At 39.1% G+C, this 23,424-nt stretch overlaps 1 protein-coding gene across 2 annotated transcripts in view; it reads left to right on the plus strand.

Annotated features, from left to right (window-relative positions):
- Window positions 1–1,619: 1,619 nt before the first annotated feature.
- Window positions 1,620–23,424, plus strand: part of ZNF385D (zinc finger protein 385D) — a 394,027-nt gene continuing 372,222 nt past the window's right edge. The window contains exons 1-2 of one of the 2 annotated variants that reach the window (XM_042816871.1): window positions 1,620–1,663; window positions 13,220–13,316. Coding sequence is in view for 1 of the 2 variants with exons in the window: in XM_042816868.1 (XP_042672802.1) it covers window positions 16,770–16,863 (94 nt within the window). In the remaining variant the exon portion in view is untranslated. Of the gene's footprint in view, window positions 1,664–13,219; window positions 13,317–16,769; window positions 16,864–23,424 lie in introns of those variants that run through there. The other variant, XM_042816868.1, reaches the window with a different exon arrangement.

Below are 23,424 nucleotides of genomic sequence, written 5' to 3' on the forward strand. Positions count from 1 at the left end.
AAATTAGATTGTTTGCAAATTTCTTCCCAACTCATAATGACTCTCATGTGAACGTACTTTTTCATCTGCAAGGATGAAATAGTAGGGAATGGAGATGTGTCCATGCAGGGGTAGCTTTGCCACAAAGACTGAAAAATAGTCATCAAAGCACTACTTTCAGTTATTCCGTACGTGGAGAACTGAGCTACCCAGCCAGGCATTAACTGGTATGTATATGCTTGACTTGCTGCTGCTTCCATTACCACTCTTTTTAATAGTACTCTGGTTGCCTTTAAAAGCACATCCCTTGCAAGTATGCGTTCTTATCTCCAACTGTTCTTGTGATTTTAGTCTTCAGCTATTTTATTCCATCTGCAGTTTGTAAAGACTCTCTTAACTCAAACTCCAGAAACACTGAAGAAAAGGGCGATGTTTTGCCAGACCATATGTTCATAAATGGTGTATTTTATGCAGCTGATAATAAATATTTTAAGATATAGTAGCAAAAAAAAAGCACAAATGAACCTAACGTAAGCAGGCATATTTCCAGTGATTTCAGCACTTACATTAGAGATGAATTTAACTGCCTGTTTACAGTTAGGCTTGAGCCATGGTATTCAAATTGTGTAGTGGCGTTGACATTTGGTGTTGGGTTGGGATCTAGAGTAAAAGAGATTTTTTCAACTTTGCTCAGATTCAGAATTTTCTTCACTTTGTTTCCAGTTTTATTGCTTTGTGGAAGCATTAAAACCCTGATATAAAATGTTCACTAAAGTTTAAATGTCTTGCCCAGCATATGATGCTTTTCCTACATCAACAGCTTATTAAAGACATTGTTCACCCACAAATATTTTAATCCTCTTAATGAAAGATACAAACCTCTTGTACGTTTACTATTCTACATAAAAATACAACTATAGGCTATAAAATATATATCCCATTAACTCACAATGTGTAATGCAAGAGTTAACCTACAAGTCAACAAAACTTTTAGTTCTGCCTACTTAGTATGCCAGGGAAACATAAGTTATAGATTACCTCAGATAGTAAAAGCAGCAGTGTTTCCATTATACTTGCGAAAAAAACACTGTACTGGAGTTTATCTAAGGCTTGGTGAGAAGAGAAGAGATAGCTTGGAATGCCAGGCTCATAGTTCATCCTATTGTGCCAACACTTGCTTTCACTCCCTCTAGAAAGGCTCTTTCTGGGCTCTCTGCTTTCTCTTTTCTTACATGAAAAACTTGTGATTAATATTGACAGAGCTTACATTTTCAAAAATTTATTTTGATATTATTTCTTTACTAGGTATATTTATTTCCTTTATTTCCTATCCAGCTTCTACTCTGCCCTTTGCTCTATTGTTTTTTATGGCTATCAGAGATAAGAGATGGCTATTCTTGGCATTTTGTTTGTTAAAATTATTCTATACTAAATGAGATGATGTGTTAAAATGTCGTAAGCGGGCAAATATAACTCATTGATCAAATGATGTATATTGATGAATAGAGAAGAATTTACAGCATATCTGTCATTTTAAAAGCATAAAAGATATTTCAAAATCACAAAATCTATTAGTGATTTCTTAAAAATATATATATACATATATTTTCACCCTAGATTCTTAAAGAAGAGAGATTATGAACACACACAACACACCACACAACTGGTGATTGATCGTCATTTGGTAAGCTATAATCATCCTCCGTTGTCTGTATAACATTTATGTTTCTTGTCTGATTGCAGAGCTTATGTCTATGTGTTAGTCTATGGCAAGTCATTTTGTGATACCAGGAATTTTAATAATGGAATTATGAAAGGTTTCTGGAAGTACAGATTGTCCTTAATATTACAGCCGTATCTTTGTTCTTCTCCAGCACCGATTAGGGGATCCATAGAAACAGTTTTGATTTAATTCTGTCATTGATGTAGAATTGAACAGGGTTATTAAGGAAATAGCTTGCTGATATCTGTAGACAGAAAGTACTTCCAGAGTAGCTAAAAATTGTTAATGCTACTCACAACAGTAGCTAACTATTACTTCTTTAACTAATCAAAAACTTTGATGAACTTTCACAATGTTTGGAGATATATAAATATTATCACAATTTGGTTTAGCGAACAATGAAATACAGGGAAGTTTCGGTTTCTTAAATTTTCTTTATTCACACTGGGATTCCTGTGTGCCTCCAAAACCATGCTGCTTGGAGTACTGGGCTGAAAAGACTTGTTTTTGAAAAGAGAAGTGTGAAAAGAAAAATAAGTAAGAAAACCATGGTAGAGATGAGCTGAGGAGTACTCAGAAAATGCAAAATTTTTCAGAAAGATAAAAAAAATCCTGAAACATATCAGTTGCAGTCGGTACTAGCAATATTAATCCAGGGTCTTTGGTTATGCAGACTTAAGAAATGAAATCTTGGTCCTTGCTTAGTGAGTCACAAAAATCCTATTGACACTGGTAGGGACATTTCACTCAATGTCTTTCTGATGCAAATGTGATATAAAAACCAACCAACTCACATCGCACCCAGTGGGAGTTCTACCACTGCTATCACTGGCAACAGCACTGGAATTTTTTGCCTTTGGGCCATGAGTCTGAAATCAATGAGATTTCAGCTTTAAATTAGGCCATGTATTCCATACTCAGTCCTAGAGCAAATTTGCTACTATATAGGTTTGTGGGGTTTTTCTTTGATTTTATGACTACAGCAGGGTCAGATCCATACCTTGACACAGTAGTGAAACAATCAGTTTGTAGTGTGCACATTAAGACATGCATAGATCTTGTCTTAAGGATTTCATCAGTCTGAACTCAGTTTGCCTGTGATGTAGTTTGCTTTGGTCTCAGGGAAATGTAGATAGAGATAGACCTGGCCAACTTTTTTTTTTTTACGTAAGAGAAGAAGTAGGATTTTCTAAGTTAAGAAAAATTCAAAGAATTTGCTTGATAAGGGTTTTCAAATTTACTTTGAAAATATTAAACTAACACAGATTTGTATTCTGTAGCCAGAACTGAAGTTGAACATGTTGTTTTCTGTCTAAAATATTGAAATAAAAATGCTAGGGGCCCATCTTTTAACATACATGTAATTTATCTAAGCATAATAGCCTTGTTTTGAAGTGAAAACTTCAGTGTTATTGAGCTTTTATTCAAAGGAGAATATAGCCTAAAGGGTGTGCATCATACATCATTTCAAAAGCCCTAGCAGAATTTCTCACCGAGCGCCTTACAAATTATGCTCATTCTATTTAGAATACATAAATGGAAAAGTACAAAAAAGTTAGTATCTAATGAAATTGCCAGCATTTCAAATTATTTTTTTGTGAATGTATATATATGTGCACAGTCATTGTGACATTCAGCAGCATATTTTTATACAATGGAAATTTCATATATATTCATTTATCTAGTCATAAGATGACTATTCTTTACAGAAGTAGGTAGTGTTTTAGTACTTCCATTTTACTTTCAGTGCACTAATTTTCATTGCCATATATGCATTATCAAGTACTTCAGTTGTGTAGTTTGGCATTGTATATTAGAAGTATCATGTTTTATCACTGCTGTGATACAATTCCAATTCCAGCCTTTATCTAGTCCATACATTGCTATGCTGTGTCTCACACTGCTTACTGCTACTGGTTAGTGTGTGTGAAAGCCAGCTCAGCTCAGTTGTAGCTCATCTACATACACAGGGTATTTATAACATGTAGAAAAGTACCCAAACCATATAGAATCTCATTTTCTGTTGAAATAAGCCACTTCCAATATATACCTTCTATATTCTGCAGCAAAATTATGATTTGCAGAAGGATATCTGTACCAACTTCACTGTGCAATGTACTGTATATCAAAAACACGCTTGTGACGTATAGATCTTATATAAGCCTATAAACACTACATCATGTATATTTCTCTAAATCTATTCGTGAAAAGATTATTTGTCTCTGCTAAAATATCATATAGCAGTCTTTTCTTTGATGAAAAGTCCTTTGGCTTAAAGGTAATAGCAGAGTTAGCTGAGCCAAGGCTAAACAGAATTACCTTTCCAACAGAAAAAATAACATATAGCCATACTTAGGTAAAGGTTTACTACCCAACAGTGGAGGAGAGTTTATAAATTACAAATTTTATCTAGGTTATTTCACCACCTTCCAGTGTATGTTATCTCATGAATCCCAAGAGATGTGGCCAGCAAAGTAAATAAATGCTTGGGCAATTGAAAGTGCTAGTAAAAATCCGCAGTTGTGAGCTCCTATGACTCTATGGAAAACACGAGAAGCAACCCTACTTTGCAACTTAAATGTGTACTCCTGGATGCCTTGTGTGTGTTCTTAGCAAACGTTTAAACCTCAAGAACACTGTCATATAGCTCTTGGGTGTGCGTGAACATGGCAGAATGTGGTAGTGGAGTGTATTTGTACCACATAGCTGAAAAGATGAAGCAGTCGTGTATTTGGCTAAGCTGGGAGCTTGATCCTTCTAAGTCAGGTGTCAGAAGATATCAATTTCTGCAGAGACATTAGGCTGTGTCAATGGAAGATGAAGACAAACTTCATTCTAGGGGAAACTGTGGGCATTGCTACTATTTCCCGGGCTGGAAAGTGCACAGTTGGTTGTAAGACAAGTGCAGTAAAAAATGCCTTATCTGCCCAAGGGAAATTTATGGAGAAATGTGTTAATGTAATGAGATTCATCTGTAATTGACATATCAAAGATAAATGTCAACTTATCTATTTGTTAATGGATCTATTAAAAGCTTTGTTTGTACTCTGTCTTCTCTTTTTTCCTTGAATGCTTATACACAGATGGATTGTGCAAATAAATACTTTATTAAATGTAGGTCTGAGAGCCAATGGACGCTTTGAGTCCAGAATAATGTCAATTAACCCAATTTAATTGCTTTCTTGATCCAACTCTTATTTTTTATTTCAACTTTTTTTTTTTTTTTTTTTTTTTTTTTTTTAATATAAGACATAAGGGGCAGCCAGTAATTCTATGACTGAATTACTTTATACATCTTATTTTATTAACAAAAATACAATGTGTGCTCTCAAAATGGCACAGTACCATGGAATATAAAACACATAAAACTTGGTTAGAATGAGTCACTGAAGCCAAACAGTCAGGAACAGCCTAAGGTTTCCAAGCTCAAGTGAGCTGGTGAGGGGAGAAATAATCCAAAAAATCCTATTAAATTAAAATGATTTTGCTTAGGGTAAATTACCAGAAACATTTTTCCTACTGCTTAAAAGCTATGTTTCATTATCAGTAATTTGCAGATACTTTGCTTTTGTAGAACTACTGATTTATTTTGCTTCAAGTTGCAGCGTATACACTTAGTTTTGTCACTTTGACACAAAAAACATTTTGGTTAGACAGAGCTCTAGAGTACATAATAAGGAACTGGGTTTTCTCCACAACTCTTTAACACAGCAAGGATTAATTTGTAATTAGATATAACATATGCAGTAAAAATGATCCGTTTAATTTTTGGGAAAACAAAATGTTACTTCCATCGACCAGGAACCAAGTGCTGGAAGCTGCCACCAACTGGATCTTTTGTTACTTGGTGACTAAGACTAACAGATTGAATCTTCAGTTTGTTCTTGCAAGATCTTCTCAACAGATGAAAGATCCAGCGATTTCAAAAGATGCATCTAATCCAATTATTTTGAGAGCTATGTTATTAGTTTGTGATTAGTTTGTGCAATTAGTGATTAGTTTGTGCAATATTCTCACAAGTTTCAAGCTGTTATATATATTATATTTCAGTACCCCAAATTGTGACATTTTCTCACTTGCATGTTTCTCATTGCCTTTTGCAGGTGTATGTGATATTTTAAGCAATTGGATGAAACACTGTACATGGAGTTGCAGGATGAGGTAGAGGATTGATCATGTGATGCTATATTCCACTGTATATGGAGAATTGATTTTTAATTTTTCCCCCAGGATGAAAAGTAGAAGCCATACTTTAAACAATAGTTGCCAAATTTTAGTATGAATCTATGAAAATTTTAGGACCCAAACCATTATTTATCTGTTCTTTCAGGGTCTTAAGTACTCCTAAGTAATGAAGAGAATTTAAATTGCTAAAAATGAAAGGTGAAATGCTTTGTCATGGAGGCTTTTTCTGGTTGTTTTTTTTTTTTTTTTTTCCTTTTCTTTTTTTTTTTTTTTTTTTTCATTTCAACTTTGTGAAATCTTCAACAGCTTCCAATAAACCCATATCATTTGAACAGTTTCAATATCTGTGAAAATCCACCATTTTCCATTAGGCAAATAGAAGCCTCCTCTACTGAAAAACTGTGATTTATTTAGCACTATATCTCCAATGCCTCTCTCTAAAGATTTGTTTAATTATTCAGTTCATCAGAAAAACATTAAAATAATAGCTTAAAGAAACATAAATCCTCACTTGGTTTTCTCATGCTCATTGAAGTTAATGGGACTACATGCTTAAGCATATACTCTATATCTTTCTTTTACATTTTGCAGGTCAGAAAGGCAGGGGGATAATATTTAACCAAGGAAGTGAGTTCTATTTCAAACTTCCACTGCAATATTATGTCTAATATTGAAGGAAATTATTTAAAAACTGTTGGCACTAAGTCTGCATTAAGCATAATTTCTAAGCCACAAAATAGTCTGTAAAATTTTTTGGCACATTAAACTCAGAGTATGAAAACTTAAGGAACTGTTCCCGCAAATCCCTTGCCTGCAGGAATAAGTACTTGGAGGGCTGAGCTGAAAATCCTGAAATTCTTCTGAGTTTTCATTAGAAGACAGGCAAAATAAAGAACTTAGAGAGCAGGCACTCAGGTTTTCACATGGTTCATACCTAAACAGCTCAGACTCAGACCCTGTTAGTACCTCTGCTTAAATCCCCTGAGTAAAACAGTTTAGTAGTAACTTCTAGATGGATGTCTAATGACCCATAAAGAAGTGGCTGCCGCACAAATGTAGCTTGAGCCACTATTTTTAGTTTAATTTTAAATTAAAATAAGACTGAAAAAGTAACTCCCCCCCCTTCAGATGGTAGCCTAGTGGATGAAGTGCTTGTTTAGAAATTGACAAATCCTAATCCTAGTCCCTTTTCTGCTGTTTCGGAATTAAATCAATATTTCTTTCAGGAGTGGCCAGTAGCTATTGGCCCTATAGACTCTTCTGGGGAAAGAACATTTTTGTGGCATTCTATCTTGCAAGTATTACAAGACATACAAACATGTTACATAGTCAACATATTTATGTTATAGAAGGAATAGGAGACAGCATTATTTCAATTCTTGTGGGAATTTTTCTTTCTGCTCTCTGAAGTATTCCTGTATTTTAATTTTAGCAGTGTCTAGATGGCTTTGTGGACTGCTAGTTTTTCTGATTCTCAAAGAACTCCTTTGGTATCTACCTCTGAGACTGATCTTCCCATAGACACGTAACATTACATTATTGATTCTCTTTCAGGAATGAAATACTTCAAATTTAGACTTTTTATTTCCCAGTTTTAGGTGATTATGATGATAGATTTGTGTTATTAGATTTCATTCTTTGTTTTCAAGTCACGTTTTTCATTCACAGACACAAGAATGGAAATCAAATGAGGTATCATGAGCTTTGATCCAAACCGAACTTCTCTGTCTTCCTTTGATGTTTGGATATAGAAAATATGAATCCACTAAAAGCATGGGAGCTACCCAATATTTCAAGTAGTGGGTTTAGCCTATTTTTACTAGGCTTTTTATATTACCTAAGATTTCAACCAGTTGTTATGCAGAAAATATAATTATAGTAAAAATGTTAAGAAAGTTCTTTTTTCTGAAGCAATGATAGTCATCATTAAATTGAACTCTAGTGTTTGGAAGCACTTTTGGTGTTCTTCCATCTTATCAGAACAAATAACACTTCTAGCTAGGCATTATTCTGCATACGCATTTCACACAATATTTGCTACAATCAGTCTCAATCAACATTTAAGATGAAAAATTTTCAGAACAGAATTCAGTATTATTGGAACTTTAATCTAATGAAGACCTAAACTTAATATTGGATATCTAAAATGTTTTTGAAAATTCTGGGTCCTGGAAGTCCTAGTCCTGTTGAAGTCCATTGACTTTATTGGCTGTAGAGGTTCACACCTCTACATAATCTTATTTTCCAATGCATATGAGGTAATTGTAGAGCAAAACAAGAAGAAACATTTTATAAAATGCTTCCTTTTGAGTGAATGAATACTTAATATTGATGATTAAATATAATGAGAGGGCTTGACTGTAGTGCCAGATGCACCTAAGAATGACAAGGTTGCTGCATTGTTCTAATGAACTGATGTGCTGTTTATTATTCAAGCACTTTGTCTCTTACAGCAGCTCTGTACAGAGTGCTTTGAGAAGTGAAGAAGGACTCTAAGTACGTAGACTTGAATACCAATATTTATCTCATGTTTTTGTGCAGCTGTGCCCAAATTTGTATTGAGTTTGAGTTCTGAAAACAAATGGATAGCCTTGTATTCAGAAATAAAATCTCCTGTGTGTGCTTTACATCTTCGGCTTTGGCAACTTTCTGCTGAAATCATTATTTCACTCTTCATTCCTTTACTGTATTTTGAAGTCTGGAGTAACCCTACATTATCTTTTTGTTACTAAAACAAACTCACACCACCGGTATCCTGTGAGATATCACCGTATCAAGAATAACTGCCTTACAAGTTTTAATTACCTGATTATTGATAGGAATCATTGCATTTTTTTAATATTGCCATTAAATGACTAATAACTGAAAGGGAGATGAAATATCAAGTATGTAAAATCAAATTTTACCCATATAGAGAATGTTCCTGAGAGGTAGAAGATTATGAAATCCTGAAAAATCCAACATACTTATGCAGAAAAATAAGAAGTGGAAATAGACTTTGCAGAGATAGATCTGGAGCAGTTGTGTGTGGTTTAGTTTGACTATAGCTATGGGAGAAAAAAATAGAAAGACAGGTATCATTATTAACAGCTCTGTTTGTTTTGTCAATTTTTAGAAGCTTCCAGACTGCATATCTCTTACACAGTAACAGGTTCATATCCATATTCTGTGTATGTAGACCTGTGAGTATTAAAGCTTGGCTTGAAAAATCAGTATTGGAACCTCAAGAAACATATTAAATTGTATTTTTATCTCTAGTCTATAGGAATGGCAGAGTCTGGTTGTAACAAGCCTAAATAACATTGCTGCTTTCCCGTGGTCAACAACACAGCTCACTTCTGAGAGTGTTATGTTATGTAGTTCAGCTTTGCATTGGGTAATGAAGAAGCTACTTTTTGTTTCCTATCCCCGTTGCCCACACAGGCCACAAACACTGTTTTCCTTTTCCCTGTTCCTGCAGTTCTATAGCAGTGCTTAACCAACAAGACTGAAAGATCACATACATATGGCTGAAATGCAGCCATCAGAATGGTGCCTAGTTGTACAGCCCCACTGCTGCATATGCAGCAGCGGTGAAGAAGTGCTGACAGCAGATGTGACATGCTGATGCTGACAGATGTGGGATGTGACAATGAGCCAGGCAACAATCACCCTGCATGCATTGTTACTGAAAGTTTCTTCTGTCTGTTTCTCACTCCAGCAGGACATCATGTTTCTGTTCTCTGTAGTAGCAGAAGAGTTTTCATAAGGAAAAAGGACACGTTGCTTTGCTGCTTGCTAACCTCTCAACTCTCTCAGTCACAGGCCAAAGGAGCAAAACTGCAAAAAATTGTGTTATTCAGTGTAAATGGGTTTCAAAGGGGTTAAGCACTGTGGGCCATTGAATTGTCATAATTCTCTCAAAGGAGGAAGGAGTGAGATAAGTGTGTGAAGCAGTAATACCGCAGTAAACCACAAACACACCAGTGTTCTCTGCAAGGAGGTGCCTCATCTGTGGCAATCTGCTAAAACTTAGCCACTGACTCTGGCCATCCCCTTGGCTCTCAGCAATCCCTGAACTCTCTATAGATACAAAAATATAAGGAATAGAGATTAAAAACTGAACAGAAGTGATTCCTGTAGAGACCAGGAAGACACCACAGAAACTTCAGGGAGGATGAAGACAATTTAGGATTTAAAGAAATTTTGTTATATGATGACTAGTAGGGAACCAGCCAAAGGAAAAAGAACTCGTGTTAATGATCAGGGATTTCCTGTACACCTAATTCCAGAGGAATTTCCTTATTTTGTTTCAGGCAGCTTTGGTTTCATATTCTTCACTGATTTATATAGACACACCGAGAATTATTTCATAAAATCATACCAGAGTGGTTGTTAGGTACTTGTTTATATTCACTTTGAATACAAATGTAATACTTCTGCCAATAATGAGATATTTGTTGACGTTGAAGAAAGAAAAAAAAAAAAAAAAGAAACAGACAAAATTATGTAATTTTGAGACATATAATTAACAATTGCAACCATATCTTACTCCTCGTAGCTTCACACCAGTGCATTTTATCAATAACATCTAGGGCAACAGTTTTTGACTAAAAGCCAAAGAAAAGTCATATAACGCAGTTGTAGTGGATTTAATAGGTGATTAGATCTCTGTAACTGTATGAGTTCAACGACATTACTGTGCTAGTAAGAATGTTGCATAGTTTGTATCTGATGGGCTTTTAGTGGCTACAGTTAGGGCCCGATCCCAGCTGCCATCTTGTATCCCAACTCCACTGGAACAGAGAGCCCCGAATTACAAAACAAAACAAAAGGCAAATAAACCGTCTGCAGCCAGTGGTACCATGGAGCCTGTGTGAGGGTTTCAGCATGCTGCTGCAGCCTACCTTGTGCCGGAGGGCCGCTACAGATGTAGCAGCTGTTGGCAGAGAAATGCACAGCCAGGGGAGGTAATAGCTTGTTCAGTGCGCTCCTTTTGCAGCCCCTGGCAATAGGTTTTCTGCAGCTTCCTGCAGAGCTGCAAATAGAAATGAAGGCTGTGTCTGACTTGCTGAACCCTGAAGAAGGTGATGGGTGGAAAAGAACTTGCAGGCTCTTTTTTGCAGAGTGAATTCCTGCCGCAGTATTTTATTCTGAGGTATTAAAATTTACATTAGCTGAGGTATAAAATTTACATTTCTGTTCACAAGTGTAAAAATGGAATTTTTGATCTAAATTCCATCACTTGGGCCATGTTAAATTGATTTTAATTTATATTACTACTGATTTTTTAATAGAAATCACAGCAAATTAATCTCTGACACAGTAACAGGGAAGCAAATTTAACAGAGATTGACTTGAACTAAGAAAGATCAGTAACTAGCACAAGAAGCAACCTGGTTTGCAGATCACACAAAACATGTAAAAAATATTGTTTGCTAAGGGATTCAGAAGCTTCAAGGAAAATCTACTTAGTTTTGAAAGAGAGAAGGAGAAAGGAAGAACTGCTTGAACTTTCTCATCACAGCTATTTCGTTCTTATTTCCTGTGGCTGGAGTAATAATAAACTGAATGCAGCCTTTTGTGACTGACCTTCTAATTCTTCTTTCAAAAATCCCTGTGCATGCATTTGCTCTATATTTATCTAAAATCCCTTTCTCTAAGATATTCAAAGCAGAAGCTCTGGTAAATACCTGAGAGCAGCATGCCCTCTTGGGATCCCCGCTCATGCAAATCCTAAAGGCTGTGTGTCTTTTGATTCAGCTCTTGAGCAGCACTTCATTTCATCAGGGACTATGAGGCACCCATTCAATAATTTCACAATTTTGAAAACTAGAATTTCTTTTACGCTAGTTTTGGTTTCTGTCATCAGAACTTACCTGACCAGAAAGAACAGTTAATCCTCTTTATACCTGTTTTTACAACAATTACTTCATTCAGAAACCTCCTCGTTTATCTATGAGCTAACAAATGGTGGTGAACTTCTGTCCCTCAGCAACATCTCAGCACCAGGACTGGGATTCAAGTAGTTCCCTCTGATCAGATTTTGAGTACAGTTTGGATAAAATGGACTTTTGACATTCAGCGTAATAGGATCATGTCAAACTTCCAGAATAGTAACTGAAATGTTCTAAAGTCAAAGCTGTCTTCTATGGGCTTTTGAAATCTCCACATCCGCGTGAATTATCAGTTCTGCCTCTACCCAGTACCCTGGACTTCTGGGGTAGACCCTTGCTTTCTTTTCACTGGATCAAACTCTGTGTGATATGAAAATGTAGGTGCAGCAGATTTGAATTTTCTGTCCTCTCCATTGGAAACGCATCCCTTTGGTCTCCTAGCTGAAAAACAAGTTTCCCGCTCTTGGGCATAATAACTGAAGGAACAGACACAAAGGCACAGAGAACAGAAATGTTGCTTCTGTGCATCATTATCTCCCAGTTACATTTTCTTTTCCGTAGTTTTTAGGAGTAGGAGAAGAAGGAAGATTCTGGGAAGTTTAGTGTAATTTGAATTTTGCAAATATATAGCCTAAAAATTAAACTTTGTAGATAAAAAAAAGTTACTATTTCTGCTTTATTGGGAATAGAATTATAGTGGCTGTATTTTCAGTCAAACTTTCAGTATTACACCCTGACTCTGTTATACATTCCCTTTTATGATGGGTATCTTACCCTCTAAACCCACCTGCAGCTCCATGAAGCTGTTATGAGCACGGGATGTGTGGGATACGACTTGGTTGAGATTGGGCTTGAAGCAGTCTTCAAACAGCCAGAGCCAGTAGTGGCTCTCATGCTTTGGAGCTGGTGTGGATCATGGCTGCCTTTGCTGGACTTGATGCCAAGGTGTGCACTGCTGCTCTGTGCATGTAAAAGATTCAAGACTCAGGAGGATTGTACTGAGCAGCATACAGTTGTGGTTGCACACTGTTGTCCCCAAGGCAAAAGATATTATAGCCTGGTCCTTGCTCTGTCTTCCCTTCCTAGAATCATGGAATGTGGGTTGTAAGGAACCTCAAGGATCATCAAGCTCCAGCCCACTGCTGTAGGCAGGGTTGCCAACCATCAGATCAAATATTGGATCAGATTGCCCAGGGTCCCATCTGACCTGGACTTAAAAACCTCTAGGAATGGGACAATTGCAATGTCTCTGGGCAACCTGTTTCAGCACGTCTCTGCTTTCTCAGTAAAAAACTTCCCCCTGACATCCAATCTAAATCTCCTTTCCTTTAGTTTAAAACCATCCTCCCTGGTCCTATCACTATCCACTGGTGTGAAAAGTTGATCCTCCTCATGTTTATGAACTCCATCCTTGGGCAGATACCAAAGCTAATGACTGCCTTTCTGATTCCTGCAGCATGGGGACGAGGAGAAGAGAGCAAGCACACAGGCTGATCCATAGCCATGCCTTATCCCAGCACTGGCACAAAGGTGTGGAGAGTGGCTGCAAGCAGGTAAGTTAGCCCAGCAAAATGCTGCCTGTGGTTACTCTTCTTTCTGTCAGGATTGTATAAAATCACCAGTATATAACCTGGAGGCACCTCCTGGAAGGGCATAGATTCCCTACAGATATGAAGCAGTGCTTTATAAGGAATTGGTATCATTATATGAACTGCTTTTCTGCCCCATCTAGCTCTTCTCTGTTTGGCTGCATAAGGAGAACATACTTATCTTCAGTACAAAAAGGCAGCGAGAAGGAATTCTTGTTAATGGCAAACTTATAAGCATGTTGCCAGCAAATTTGGGGCTGGAAGATGAGCTGGGGCAGAACTGTGGTGGGTTTCCCAGGTTAGAGCTGGGTTGCTACTGCTGACCAAGGTGACACCTTACTGCTCCCAGATCTGGGGTCATGGCCTCAGACTGAAAGAAGATGCGAGAGATACTTGCTATTCTCCTTCCCAAAGGAAACAAATGTAGTAATTTCAGCACTGAGAAACAGCACTGTAGGGAACTCTTCCATATTATTCTTAGATGAAACGACAAATGGCTCAGCAGAAAAGTGAGCATGGTAATACTCCTTTTTGTGAAGGTCTGTGCAAGCCAGCTCAATGTAAGCGATGTTTAGAATATGTGTTCAAATCTCCAGTCTGTTTAATGCATCTTTGCAACGCATACATTTAACAGAGAGGTATGGCATCCGAACACTTTTTCACCAGTGGGAAAACAAACCCACGTTAATACAAAGAAATGGTTGTACATCTTCAGCAAAATGATTGTACATCTTCAACAGTAGATGAGCTGGGAACACAAGGACAAACAAACATTAGCATGCAATTTATGATGCTACACTCGGGGACTGAAAGTATGAGCCATAGAGGTATCATACAACATTTCAGTATTATCATTTTATGATTTCTGTACCTTTCCCTTTCAACAGATGCTGCTGCTTATGTTCTCTATTGTGCCTTTAGTTGCCTATGATGAATAAGTGTGACAGTCGTTTAAATCACAGCTGCTACACTGCACAGTATTTAAGAAGGCCCTTGTGATTTTCATATTTCCTTGATAAAAATAAATTAATAAGGAAAGTTATTAAATGTTGAACACGGAAAAAAAAAAAAAAGGTCTTCCAGGAAGGGACTGTGAATATCTTTTGTTTGTTTGTTTGTTTGTTTGTTTTTCATTTGTGGAAGTTTCTGCAAAAAAAAATCTCTGCACAAAACCCAAAAACTGGATGATCTTTAAGGTTCTTTCCAACCCAAATCATTCTATGATTCTGTGATTCTAAATGTAAGCAGGTTGGGGTTTTTTATTTCTTCTACTTATTAAACCTGTTCTGGAATACTAATTCTGCCTCCAACTACTATGGAGTTTTTCAAATTACTTCTGTGTTTTATATGCTATATATATTTTATATCATGTTAGAAGAGTACTCTCTACAGAATATTTTATACCCCATTCTTAATTTGCATCTTAACTAATCGCTGTAGGAGTTTCACACTCTTTGTGTAAGGAGATGTATTTTCTTCTGTTTTTCTCTCCCCGTCCCCTGTGTAAATACATTTATAGAAGTACATCTAACAAAAGATATTTGCTGTAAAAACCACCCTGATGTGCAGCAGCAGTGAGACAATGCCCACTTGTGTAATCATTATCAATAATAACAGAAACTGAATCAAGTGATAGAAATATATTTGATTAAAATCAATTGTTTGGGGAGTGTATTTATTCCAGAGCCTTCAGGCAGAGAAGAATAGCAGTTTTCTAAATGTGATATTATGAGGGCAAGCAAATGAGTTATTACTTGTGTTACAACACAACAGAACTGAGCAAGAACAGCTCTATGAGAAGGAGTAAGCACTCATATCCAGCCATTTATTCTGTTACATTCATCACCACAGGCTGCATGTGTACACATCAGGTCAAGGTCAGCGTTCCTTGCTCGCATGAATCACTCTTGGCACTGATGGAAACCTCTGTATTGCAGTGTGCACTTGCTCTGACTTTGACCCATGTCAGGGCTGTAGCCCGCAGGTGGGGCAGAGGGCAAGAAGGGCAGCTGGCGGGCAGTCAGGCACTGCTCAAAAGGCACTGTTCATAAGGCAGTCAGTTTAACTTCAGGCTGGAGGACAAAACTATGGCTCCTTTACACTTTGGCTGGTGGAGTTGCAAAGCTGAAGAGGAGTTCTCTATTTTTTCAGTTTTTAATAGTAATTCAATTTGATTGAGTCTCCAAAGAATAAGTTTTAAGTTACAATACTGATGAATCATAGAATCATAAAATGGCTGGGGTAGAAAAAGACCTCAAAGATCATCTATTTTCAACCCCTCTGCCACAGGCAGGGTTGCTAACCACTAGACCAGGCTATCAGAATCCTTGTTGTTTTTCTCCATAAGCTTCTTATGGGGGGTTGGACTCGATGATCTCTGGAGATCCCTTCCAACCCCTACAATTCTGTGATTCTGTGATTCTTGACGTTAGGGGAGCAAAGATGAGATACAAGATGGAGGCTCTTCTCTTTCCAATGGAAGAATCAGTGCAAATCCCGCATGCCAGCTCTCTGCCTTTCAAAACACCCCTACAGACAGAGTGCCATGCCTCATGGGGTGATGATGACATATAGGTATGTGTGAATGAAAAATCAAGAAGTGGCTGTGGAATACCTTTCCGGAGCTGTAGCGGTAGCTGCAATAACTTGACACATGGGTGGATTTATTAGCAAGATTGCAAGCACGAGTTGCACGCATCATTTGTACTTATGGAACTCTGCACTGCACTGCCAGACCCTCGGGACTTAAAGCAGCATTCTAAACTACTTTTTCTTGCCTGTAAAATTGTTAATATTTCAACACTGTGCCCGCAACTTTTGAATCATTTCGACTGACTGTGAGAACAGAGAGCACTGTGCCCCCGCACCGCGCTCAGCCCCTTATGGAAGGGCCGCGAGTGCCTCGTCGGGGAGGGCGATTCCCTCCGGGATCCCCGGAACCGAGGAGTTGCACGCGGGGCGGGAGGCTGCCGCCTCATCCCACATAGGCGTGTAGGAGGTGGGAATCTCAGGTTGAGTTACTCATCGTGCCGGAGTCGAGAGAGTGCGGAACCAGTGATTTTGATGGCAGGAGGTAACGTACACATGTTTTTCGGGGAAGGTGCTGTGGGAGGACTGCCGGCGGGCAGAGCTGGGGAGGTGGGGGTGGGTTGCGATGAGCGCCGTCATTCCCAAAGCCTGGAAAGCCGCCCAGCCCCGGCAGCCCCGCCGCCCCCGCGGGCAGAGCGGGGTGGGGGGCGCGGGCGGCGCTGCCCGTAGCCGCTGCCTGACGCCGGGCCGGGGGAGGCGGGACCGCTGGCCCCACGCTGCTCCGGCCCCGCGCTGCTCCCGCCCCACTCCGCCGCGTCCCGCGCCCCATCTCCGCCCCGCGCTGTCCCCGCCGGGCCCGGCGCTGCGCGGGGCCGCCCCGCCCGCGGCATGGCCGGCGCGCTGGGCAGAGGGGCGGCGTGCTGGCGGATGCTGAGCGGCAGGAAGGAGAAGGCGCCGGGCGGCAAGCCCCGGCAGCAGCACGGTAAGAGTCTCTGCGGGGCGGGATGGGAGCGTCTGGCAGGGGACTCGCGCTGCCCGCTGGTGGCGTTCAGGACGGGGGCTGCTGCTCCTCCTGCCTCGCCGCGGTGCGAGGGCAGCGAGCGCCCCGAACTCCACGACGCGTCCCGGGCTCGGCGGGCGTTGGGGGGTGAGGAACGCTGTTTGCGTGCTTTTCCACATGTCGCTGTGACAGCGGCTTCTTTAATTGTTGCGGAAGGCGCTTTCAGGCTGCCAAGCGGTAGCGAACCTGGGAAGAGTCCTAGAAATCTTTCTTGGCATGCCCGTGTTTTGTCTCAATGCTCGGGAGGCGCTGTGAAAAACACTTGCCCTGCCTGCTCCCGTCCCCCGTCAGTTCCTCGGAGAGTGAGATGCTCATCGCCGGGTCTGAGCAGCACTTACTTAGCTCTCCCGACCCTGAAAGGCTGTGCCCGCCGTGCTGGCCGTTACACTCCCGCAGGAACTTCGTGCCCTTCGCGACGCGCATGGCTCCGCCAGGAGCGCTGCGGGGAGCGCGGAGTCCCGGCGCCTGGAGGTGACACCGTCGGAGCAGAGCTGGTGCGAAGACGAACCTCGGGGTGTCCGTGGGGGCTGCCCAGCGCCGGGAGTTGCCGAACTGCTCCTCTTTCAAAAAGAAACAGTCTAAAAGTCCGAGCAGAGGTTTTGTCGGTGGGTATCACCAGAACTCTGAAGGAAATGACTGTGCAGGAGAGGAGGTGCTATCCAGCTAGGGAATAAAAATAGCGGCCTGTGGTTGTAAATCTTTATGCTGCTCTTTCTGAACGTAGTGGGGAATCACAAAAAGAAAAGAGTTGGTGACACCTCTGAGAGCAGTTATTGTGGGTACTGCAGAGACCAAAACGTGATGTCCTGGAGCCAGCAGGAGCTCTGGCACTGAGCTGGGGAGAGCCAGAGTGCACCCTGCAAACAGAGCGGTGCAGGCATTAGGCCAAATGGAAACTCTTCCTACCAGAAACTTTGTCCTCATAGCTAAGTTACAGCGGATGGTGTGCTGTCCTGATGAGAACATCAAAGTAGCTGTACTGTAAATGAGTTCAGTTGGGGAGTTTTGTAAGTCAGTTCTGATTCAGAGTAACAGAAAGGTGCAGTGTGCTTTAGTCTGTTGCTTTGTTAAAGTGTTTTTGTAAAGTATCATAAATTCTCATTGAAGTAATTACTGTAACACCATGGAATGCAAAATGACTCTGAAGCACGTGTATTTTGCATCCTAGTTATTTTTGGAAAGTATTTAAGGATAATTGCTCTTTCTGCTGTGCTATCTTTGCAAGGTAGACTTTTTTGAAGGATCATTTGCTATCTGTTAAGAGCTGCAGATGTAAGGTAGAAACAAAACTAGCCTGTATGTCCTTACTGCTGACTGTGTGTACTGCAGTGAGATCTTTTGGAGAAGTGAAGGCAGGGAAGTGAAGTATTACTTTGATATGCTTCTTAAAATTTCGAAGTTTTAGAAATGCTTTATTTTCCAAGAATGGATTCCAGGCATTTATTTATTTATTTGAATATTATTTATTTATCAGGTAATAATAGACCACTTTGCATTGGAGTGGAAAATTTACTTAATGTTTAAGCTGAAGATTGGAGGAGTTGTAGGATATACCCAAAAGTAAAACTATGGTATGTGAGCTGTAAGCAGTTTTAACTGTGTCCTGTCATTCATTCTTACATGTACGCAATTATCAGAATGACAAAGAAATATTCATATTTTTGTGACAGAACAGGGAGGCAGCAGGGATATGAAATAATTCAATTTCTAGGGGAGGGGGATGTGGGGGAAAGCTGTTCTTTCCTGTTCTTTTTGTTGCAAACTCATTTCAGTTGGCTGCCAACCCACATTGGTGAAATGTGGCATAGCTCTGTGGATCTCAACGATGCTGTTATGGTTGACACAAACTGAAGACCAAGCACATTTCAGTGTATGAAGATTAGGGTTAAGGATTAAGATATATATTCTCAGTCATCACCTAGAGCTGGCTGGCTGCTTCAGGCACACTGAGCTGTGAACATATGAGCAAGCCTGCCTTTGACTGCATCAAGTTACAAGTATTAACCAGCTCTGATGTTCTTCTCACCTTTGATGAGAGTAAATATAGCTGTTGATTTATTTTGATGTAGAGCTATTTGAGATCAAGCGTGCTTATTGAGTGCTTTACTAATTACAACTTTATCTTAGCAGTTGCAAGTAAATCAATGCTTTTTCATAATCAAATCATAAATTTACAGCATCGTGACCTGAGACTTTTCTGTATTTTTTAAAAACACGAAAGACAAACATGAAATTTTCTTTATGATTGCATGTACAGAATATCTTGTTTTACGTGGTTTGACACTATGGAAAATGTAAAGTAGGACTTGTCTAGACAGCAAAAAAAAAAAAAAGCCAACACAAAAAGTTCAAGGTCGTGGTAAGATGACATACATTAGTGATCTTGTAAAAAGCCTGTTTTAAAATTATTTGGTGTTTGATTAACAATAGCCTCTTACTTGTAAAATCTCCCAAGAGCTTGAAAACCCAGATGGATGGCTACAGCCAGAGTTCAACAGATCCTGTCTCAGCAGAAGATGTTAAATAGTAGCATAGTGAAAACCACAGTTTACATTAAATAGTGTTTTTCTGTACTACTCAACAAAACTTTGATATGTATTGGGTGTCTCATCCCTTGAAGAGAAGGTATGGAAGTCTTGTGACTAAAAACTGTGAAAGAGAAAGGCGTCTACATTATCTGACACCACCAAAAATAACTGCTGAGAAGCAAGCAATACTTTCATACATATTTAAAGCTATGTGAAAGTTCTGTAGTAAGCCAGTAGTTCTGCGTCCATAGTACTAAACCAATTACGACAGCGAAAAGTAAATAAATAGTGCTGAATGTGTGTGTAGGACTATGTGTATAGTGAGGTCTTAGACAGCAATTACTTCATAAAAGATATATTTTTAATTGCTAACAACATGTGCCAAGTCTAGGGAATGGAAGTTTTCTGTGTTTAAATCAGCACAATATGATCATTTGGTGTTGTGCCAATATGTTCAATCATGCCCAGGTAGGCATGTAAAAAAATGTGATCTGTATTAAAACAAAACCATTTTTTACCCACCTGTTTCATCTAGTTGTTGCCTTAACCTATCTAGAGTTGTCACAAAACAAGTCATAAACTATTGTTACCCCTTCTGTTTGGTGTCATTTCCTTCTGAGAGCGACAGAAATGTTGTAGCGAGGTAAGAATCATAGAATGGCTTAGGTTGGAAACGACCTTAAAGATCAGCCAGTTTTAACCCCCTTGCCATAAGCAGGGCTGCCACGCACTAGATCAGGCTGCCCAAGGCCACATCCAACCTGGCCTTGAATGTCTCCAGCATATTATTACTCTAGAGAACTAGACTTCTCTGTGTTGAACCAGTGAAAGACAGGGAGGATAAAGGTACAAGAGGAAGAAAGCTACAAGTCATGGTTTCTCCAATGGACGTCCTTGGATATATACGCATATGCTAACAGCTTCTGATTGTGACTGCACTGGATAGGACTAATTCTACAATTGATAGCAGAGAAATGAGTCTTAAAAGCTTTCCAATTTCAGGTGGTCTTATCTTCACATATTTTCCCTGAAATATTCACAACGTGCTGTCAGTTTTCTTCTTTCTTCCTTCTCTGTCTCCTGGGAAATAATGTTCTTGGTTGTATTCAGGCAGTCATAACCAAATGTTCTGTTGTGCTGGAGGCGTAGCTCTCTACACCTTGCTTTTTGCCTGTGGCTTATTGTAGTATTTGTAAAAGTAAATGTCTGAAATTCATGTAGGCGTTATATGCCTGCTTAACATAACAGAAGTTCTTAAATCAAGTAAGCCTGTTTTTTGTGCCTAGCTGGAAAAATCTGCAGGTAAACTTTAAATTTTAAACCATTTTTACTCACATATTCATAAAATATGAACATTGACATTTATTTCTGTTTGGATCTACTAACACTCAGATGCCATAGCTGCTTCTGGAATCTTGTCACATTAGTCAGGGAGCATGTAAAGATTCTGCAAGACCGTGAAGCAGATCCTCCTGGAAACTATGCTGAGGCACCTAGAAAATAAAGAAGTGGTTGGTGACAAGCAAAACTACACTAAGGGCAAATTCTATCTGACAAATTTGGTGGCCTTCAGCAGGGTTGCAGGATTGGCAGATGAGGGAAGAGCAAATGACATAATCCACCTGGACTTGTGCAAAGCATTTGACACTATCCCATATATTCTTGTCCTATATGACATTCTTCTCTCTAAGCTGGAAAGACATGAATTCGGTGGATGGACCACTTGGTGGATAAGTAATTGGCTGGATGATCGCACTCAAAAGATCTGATGTCCAGTGCTGAGTGGGACTGGCAGGACTGATACTAACAGCTTTGTCATCAACATGGACAGTAGGCTTGAGTGCACTTTCATCAGTTTTGCAGATGACACTAAGCTGTATGGTGTGGTCAACATGCTGGAAGGAAGGGATCCCATCCAGAGGGTCCTTGACAAACTTGAAAGGTGAGCTTGTATGAACCTTAGGAATTCAACAAGGGCAAGTGCAAGGTTTTGCATCTGTGTCAGGGACATTCCAAACACAAATACCAGCCGGGTGGAAAATGGAATTAAGAACATCCCCAAGGAAGATGACTTGAGTGTGTTGTCTGATGGGAAGAGACTTTTTACAAGGGCATGTAATGATATGACAAGGGGTAATATCATTAGATTTAAAGAGAATAGATTCAGATCTGATTTAGGGAGGAAATTCTTTACTGTGAGGGTGTGAAGCAATAGAACAGATTACCCAGGCAAGCTGTGGATGTCCCCATCCCTGAAAATGTTCAAGGCCAGGTTGGATTGGGCTTTGCGCAACCTGATCTGGTGGGAGGTGTCCCTGCCCACAGCAGGGCATTTGCAACTAGGTGGTCTTTAAGGCTCCTTCTAACCCAAAACATTTAATGCTTTTTTTTTTTTTTCCATTGTGTGTTTTCCTTTTCTTCAATGAAGCTTGGGGTCCTCAATAACTCAAATGCTGTATTTCGATACTTGAAAAATATTTTTGCTTCTGCAGTATTTTTCAAATTAGTTCACTCTGACATTGTATTAAAAAAAAAGAAAGAGGCAATATTCTTCTTGCCAGAAATGTGCATGATAAAATCTGTAAATACCTGTTACGTGACTGTATGTACCATTTTTTCCCCTTGTTCATGGAAGAATTTGTTTATGATGCTAATAAAACCTTAACACTGCAAATTATACAATTATAAATAAGAAACCATAACTACAAAGCCATAGATTATTCAAAATCTGAGCTTACAATAGAATGACAAGCTTGCTGTCTAGAATCTAGAGGAGTGAAAGTACAATTTTATGATGATCATTTAAGTCTGATTTTTGTGCAGAAAATATAGTTAAGAAACCAAAGACTTCCTCTCCATCCATAACCACTTTTTTTTTTTTTTTTTTTTTTTTTTTTTTTTTTTTTTTTTTTTTTTCCTGAGCTCTCTTTAAAGAAGATTTGGAGGGTTTTAATCAGACAGAGGTCACAAATCACTTACTGGGAAATACGAAGTGTGCTTTAAAATGGGAAAGAAATCACTCACGTGATAATTTGAATCTCATAGTTTAAATTGTGAGCTAGATGAAATGATTACTCTGACAGAACTATAGAATCTATCTCGTTTTAGTACATTCTGAAGTATTTCATATTTTGAGTAACCCTGGCTCAGGGGCATTTTATACTCACATCTGGAAGTTTCCAGTCTTAGTCCTCAGTACAGTGTCTCTGCCTTTGTCTTTCCATTTAGCTTTGCCATATTATAACAATGAATCATCTTGTCCGTTAACTAAAGTTGGAATGTCTGTTTATGCACTGAATTTGTTTCATTACCTTGCCATAATGATTGGAACCATAGCAACTCCCGACTGCTTTCCCATATGTATTTGGGCTGGACTTGACCCAGTGCTGTTCTGAGCAGCAGCAGGATAAGCCATCACAAAACCTGGAATATCTTTATTCTCCTAGGATTCCACTTCTTTCTCATGAAACTCCAAGGTAGCATTTTCATATTCTGTCTCCTTATATGTGAAATTGTAGTATTTCCATTCATACAAAATCATAGCAGAGCTGTAATACATATACATATATGACATCTCTTGCCACAGGAGGGGACTTGCAGGTAGCACTGTGGCTGCTACTGCAGTAGAGTACTTTGCAAATAAATGCCCTTTGATTAAAAAAGTATTCAACTGGTTGTACCTTAACTCATTTTATAGAATGTAATCTTAATGCTGTGTTGTTGTTGTTTATATTATTCTCATTATTTCCATGAAAAAAGTTGTAAATACTGAAGCATGTGCTTAGTAAATGAAACTTACATAATTTGTAAAATGTAAGGGGTTCTATTTGAGATGGTTTTGGGATTTTGTCATGTGTGCTGTCTGTGGCCAGTATGTTTGTTGATGCTGTACTCCTAAGTAGTATTGAAAAGCAGAAAAAAAGAAGAGAAATTAGTGAGCAGAACCTTCTCCTGA

The sequence above is a fragment of the Centrocercus urophasianus genome, unplaced genomic scaffold (assembly GCF_019232065.1).
Source record: "Centrocercus urophasianus isolate 14NV4802_14NV808 unplaced genomic scaffold, USGS_Curo_1.0 seq_16, whole genome shotgun sequence".
Lineage (NCBI taxonomy): Eukaryota > Metazoa > Chordata > Aves > Galliformes > Phasianidae > Centrocercus > Centrocercus urophasianus.